General features: G+C 45.0%; 1 protein-coding gene across 1 annotated transcript in view; it reads left to right on the top strand.

Annotated features, from left to right (window-relative positions):
* The window catches only part of DNAH6 (dynein axonemal heavy chain 6), a 209,415-nt gene that overhangs the window by 148,755 nt on the left and 54,660 nt on the right, over window positions 1-6,000 (top strand). Inside the window, exons 56-58 of the mRNA XM_077751897.1 lie at window positions 107-232; window positions 2,155-2,319; window positions 4,235-4,302. Of these exons, the coding sequence (XP_077608023.1) occupies window positions 107-232; window positions 2,155-2,319; window positions 4,235-4,302 (359 nt within the window). The remainder of the gene's footprint in view (window positions 1-106; window positions 233-2,154; window positions 2,320-4,234; window positions 4,303-6,000) is intronic.

Raw genomic sequence — 6,000 nt, forward strand, 5'->3', positions numbered from 1 at the left:
GTTTCCAGATTGAACAAAATTTCTAACCTTTAGTCTAAAAAATTTCACTTTCTAGTCATTTATAAAATTCTAAGTCAAATATCCTGCTCTGTGCTTTTTCATACAGGCAAACCGTTGGATAAGGAACAAGGAAGGCAAAAATGGTTTAAAGATCATTAAGCTGACAGATACTAATTTCTTGCGTACACTTGAAAATTCAATCCGACTTGGTCTACCTGTCTTACTGGAAGAGGTTTGCTTTTCACTTTTCTTGCGTTAGTCCCCAACTCCCAGACCATGTCTGAAATCCTACACCGGCCACACCTGCATTGCGCTAGAGACACCAGTCAGCTCCATTTGCACATTGGTCAAACCAGTTGCTTAGCCCTGGAAACTGTATACATCACATGGGGAACAATCTGTGGACTGAATGATTTTTCTGATTCCAGACATTGTTTTAGTGTTAAGTGGGGTGGGCTCTGTTTTCTGACACTGCTGACTCTTAGACCTCACTGTGGCTCTTGATGGTTGACTGCCATGAAAGTGTGACGCAGTAGTGCCATCAGGCCATCAGGGACCGTCCACACACACTGATGATGTGAAGCCAACAAAACACTCCAGTGGGCGTAAATATTGTTTTCTACCCTTCTGGCCTCGGCCAACACAGGTAAGGTTCTGTAACGGGTCCCAGGCCCTCACTCAAACCCTGAAGTTACAGGGGAGGGTAACGTCTCCCAAAATCATTGGTGGAGTTATAGTAGCCCCAAACTGGATCTTAAACCCCAGTTTACTTGGTAACACAGGAAGTCCTTGGGGAATTTCTTCTGTTGCGGCAGGGGACAAAAGACTTTCAATGATGTTCTGCCCTGAACAGCAGAGCCTGGTAACTGTAGTTGAGGGCTTTGGGGAGTAGGGTAGCTTTGGGGAGTAGCTGACCAAGGGTCCACATCCCAACCAGAGCAGGATACTCTTACCAGGCCCTTCCTGCTTTCTGTGACTTGGAATCATTAGCCTTATACACCTAGCTGCTTTCTACATTTGTAAGGTGGACTTTTCCAACTTTGTCTTCACGCATTCGTGGGTGTGCAATCAGGTTAGTTGATCTCAACCAGCATTTTTTAATGAAATAGGTTAGATTTTTAAAAAAATTTTTTTAAATTTATTTCTAGGAGAGGGAGAGAGAGAGAGAGTAAGCAGGGGAGGGTCAGAGAGAGAGGGAGTCACAGACCGAAACAGGCTCCAGGCTCTGAGCTGGCAGTCAGCACAGAGCCCAACGCGGGGCTCGAACCCACGAACCGCGAGATCATGACCTAAGCGAAAGTCGGACGCTTAACCGACTAAGCCACCCAGGCGCCCCTGAAATAGGTTAGATTTTTAAGAGCACAAAACTATATCATGGGTAGTAAGGGAAATTTTATCTCAAACTTTTATGAAAACTTACATCCTTGGGTGTCATATCACATTATGAAATAGATTCGTTAACCGTGGATTATCATCAAAGTTTGACAGCTCCTAGGCCATAGGCCCCCACTACACACATGCTGATATAAAGGTGCTTGTCGTGGGGTCCACGAGCAGTGTCTGCAGGCCCAGGCTCTTACCATCCATCAAATCTGCTTTGAGGGAAAGAAAGTAACTGTCCTATAGAATAGAGGCCCACAAACCTTTTCTGTACAGAGCCGGATATTTTAGCTTTTAGTCTTGGTTTCATTTTAGGGTTTTGTTTTTATAACTCTTTAACAGGGTGTAAATAATTTTCAGCTTAAGAGCCATAAAAAAAAAAAAAAGCCACAGAGGGTGAGATTTGGCCTTCAGACAGCAGACTGTCATCTCTTGCCTTAGAACAGCCATGCAGGTGCACAGACCATTTGTCTGGGTCCTGTTGAAAACCACGTGCAGAGACTCTCCTTTCTTGAAATCTTCCTTATGCGGACGAATGGCATGCACAGTTAGTCTAAATGGCTGCATTGCCTTCACACGCTCTTATTTTCTTAGACCACTGATAGAATAACCACTGGAAAATGCACACTGTTACACAGAGTGAGCGTACAGTAAGAAATATCTATCAGATCCCTGGAAAGTAGCTCATGCAAAGTAAATTTTGAGGCATAAGGAATTTGGAAAAGTTGATGCCATACATTGTAATGGCTTATTTCTTGTATTTTAACTTTGAAGCTTAAAGAAACCTTGGATCCAGCTCTAGAACCCATTCTTTTGAAGCAGACTTTCCTGAGTGGCGGGCGGCTGCTCATTCACCTGGGGGACTCAGACATCGACTACGACAAAAACTTCAGGTTCTACATGACAACCAAACTGCCAAATCCCCACTACCTGCCTGAGGTATGAGCTGCTGGTCTGGAATTCCCAGGCTGAGGGGACTATTATGTGTGATGGGTCTCTGACATTTGCTGGGTCCTCCCAGCCCCGTCCTCTCCCTCTGCTCTGCCACTCCCCTTCCTTCCGCTGACCTCCACTCTTCTCTTCTGAATCCTGATTCTGATTCCAGTTCCCCTTCTGCTCGCCATTCAGCTGGACTCAAGCTTTCCCCACCCAGTCCCCAGGCACTGCTGCCCTGTGCACGGCCCTGTGCACCTCTTCAGTACTCTCATCATATCCCTCCCTGCCCACAGCTGCTCGCACAACACAGGGCAGCACCGCCTTCAAACCATTCTTCTCCCTCCTTCAGGGAGGGAGGCCATTTGTGCCCCTCTTGTAGTGGCTCATAAATGAACCAGCGCTTCACTGNATGTCCATGGCATACAGCCGCAAATAAAGAAGCTGCCTGCTCGAAACCTCTGGTGACCGGCACCAGTGGAGTCATCACTCAGACATCCAGGGTGTCTGTACTTAAAGTTTTGGAGGAGGGAGCATCTTGTCCTCCCTCATGCCCTTAGACCTTGAGGGCGCCTGTGTGAACCTCATTCCCATACACGCGTCCTGAGCCACGACAGGATCTGGAGGTACCCTTACTCTGGTGCTGCAGAGTCCAAGGCAGCTGCCCAGAAATGAAGACAGCTGGGCCTCCTCTCCCTTCCAGCAAGGCGCTCCTCTCCTGCTGTCCCTCAGGTGCTGCCACAGCTCCAGGCACAGCCGCACACTCTACAGGGTCCCCCCACCCCCAGCCCAGTGCCTCTTCCCTTCTCCAACAGTGCAATTAGGGAAGCAACTTCCCAAGCCAGAACTTACTCCTTCACCCCAGCCCCCGAAACAGTAAAATCCTTGCATATACCCTTCCAAACAGTGTCGTCACGTTCACCTTCGTTACTGAATTTCTCACATCTGCCTGTCTTCACTAAATGTGCCCAGATGATATGTAACTGGCACACTTATTGAATAAGAGAAGGGAAATGCCACGAAAAGCCCAGGTCAGGCCTTTCCTTGTCAGCCTCGAGGGGATTTATTTACACAGCCACTGCCAGAGCCTGTGTCCCAAGTCCCACTGTAAAGTTTAGAGAAGTGACCACTTCCAGCCTCCTACTCACTTAACTTTGGGGGAAAGCATCACACACCTAACCCAACACTAGCTCTGTGGCCATGGGCCAGTTATTCCGTGTCCTGCAGCCTCGAGTCAGTTAACCAGAGTGGAGAGAAAGCCGACTTCAGGATTTGTTGTGGAGAATAAATAAGAATAACATGTAAAATATAGGACATTCAAACACTTTTTTATTTTGCCATTAACTTATTCAAGTAATGTCAGAATATTATAGTGATAATTTTTTGTTAAAATGTTATGATGACACAAAATATGTAAAGCTCTATTTAATATCAATAATAGCTTTATTTTAACAAGCACAAATGACGTACACGTCGCTATGACTAAGTGATTTTATTATCTCATTTGGTCTTCGCAATTACCCTATGACTTATAACTATTATCATCCCACTTTTTAAATATCAGGAGCTGAAGCTCAGCGTGCGTGAGCGGCTTGCCCAACACACACGAAGGGTACACCCGGAATCAGAGCACAACACTTCTCATCCTTCGCTGGCTCACCTTTCCTTACAGCACCATGTAGGATTCTATAACCATGGCCTGTGAGGAACAAGACTGTCACTCCTACTGCAAGGAAAACCCTATTAGGATTTTCTAAGACCCAGCATGCTTGGTGGGTGTGTGGGTGGGTGGGTATGTGCACAGTTAGACCTGAGATACAGCCAGCTGGGTAATAAGGCGCCATTTCTACTAAACAAAGCACTTCTTATTTTATTTGTATGAATTTAAAGATTTTTATGTAAATCTATGCTTCTCTTCCAGGTGTGCATTAAAGTCACCATCATCAATTTCACAGTAACCAAATCAGGTCTGGAGGACCAGCTGTTAAGGTAAAAAAAAAAGTGGGGGGGGGGAAAAACAAATAAAGGTTTCCTAGCATTTTGTAGAAATTTTGACAAAGAAAACATTTTAATGTGTGGAAGCAGCACTCATGAGTCCTCAGTCACAAAGATGATAGGAAATGGCCAGGTTCTTTATCTCTTGTCACTTCTGTAGCTGCCCACAGTCTTCTCAAGGAGATCAGGGAAATGCTCCTAATTTTCAACCATGGTTTGGGCCGGGCCTGCAGCCCCGTCAGCCTCTTCTCCTTCACTGGGGTTTCCAGTCCTGGGCAGGTGCATGAAGCCAGTCCTCCTGTGGTTGCAAGAGCTGCACCGCTCTGCAGCTGTGGGGGAAACCTAATCCCAAGTAGCTCTCTCCCAGTTTACGGGTCTCCAGGTGTTTTCTTAGTGTACAGTTCTACCCGTATTTGTCCACCTCAAAAAATGAGGTATATACCTTCAGTGTATACTCTGTAATTCATCTCCATTTCCCAAAAAATGAAATTATGAATTATTAACTGTCAGAATTAGCCAAGAGGCTTAGGAGACAAAAAGACTTAAATATTTATTGAAATAATAATATTGATATTGCTTAATGAATTCTATACATGTGTATGAGGATATATGTGTATCTATGTATACGTGTGTGTGTGTGTATATGTATACGTACATCTCTAAAGGGAAATATAATTCAGACCCATGTTCAAAAAAAATCAAATTCATCAAGTCAAAATGGAGTCAAGATCATCCTGATTTATTCCTATTATCTTAAAACAAGTTTATGTCTTGTTTAAGTCCTTGTTTATTTTAAGAGTTTATTCTGCCAGCTGCTAACTTGCTTAACTTGTACGAGGCTGACTTTGTTCCAGACAAAGGGCACTTCACCAGATTTTAAGGACCTGTTATAAGGACACAGATGAACACTTTCATACCAGTGTATTCCCGTGTAGAGTTAGGCTTAGTTGCGTGACAAGCTGTCAGCCCATCACTCTGCCTGAGACAAGCCAAGTGCCCGGAGAAGGGAAAATGTTGAGACTCACTTGTGGAGTTCAGATTCTCCGGGTTATATTATATACCCCTCTCTTCTGAAAAAGTCACTTAAACAAATGAGTTTGAGATGATTACTTCTTATGGTGTTCATATTATATTTTTAAAGTTTCTGAATTCAGTATGTACGCAACAAATGAACAGTGGGTTATTTTATGAGGCAGTTCATCCTGGTGGGTGATGGCAAGTGCCCTGGAGTCAGCTAAGCCAGCTACAAGCCAGCTCTGCCTCTCATAGTCATGCGACCTCAGGAAGTGACCCACTGGGTCATCTGCAAGTCGGGGTGGTAACCACGTGCCTACCTCACAGGAGCATTCAAAAGAGCACAGGAGCATTTAAAAGAGAGAACCCACCTAAAACTCTGAGCAGGGTGCCTGGCACATAGTGACCCTTAATAAAGATTAGCTTCTACAGACGGGGCTGGGAGCAAACTATGAACGGACAAATACAGGGAGACACAAGTTCCCATGTCTGGGCAGGGTTGGAGCTGGAGGTAAGGCCCCTTTATTAGATGCAGTTAAGACTCGTTTCATGGAGTTTTCAGAATCTCCTATAAAAAGAATGTTCCGGGGACTAAATCCAGCCTGGTACAAGCAAGCATTAGAAACAGAAATGGAATGATTAGAGAGATCATACACCGAGCAGGTGAGAGAAGATGAG

This window comes from Crocuta crocuta, unplaced genomic scaffold (genome assembly GCF_008692635.1).
Source record: "Crocuta crocuta isolate KB4526 unplaced genomic scaffold, BGI_CrCroc_1.0 scaffold430, whole genome shotgun sequence".
Classification (NCBI taxonomy): domain Eukaryota; kingdom Metazoa; phylum Chordata; class Mammalia; order Carnivora; family Hyaenidae; genus Crocuta; species Crocuta crocuta.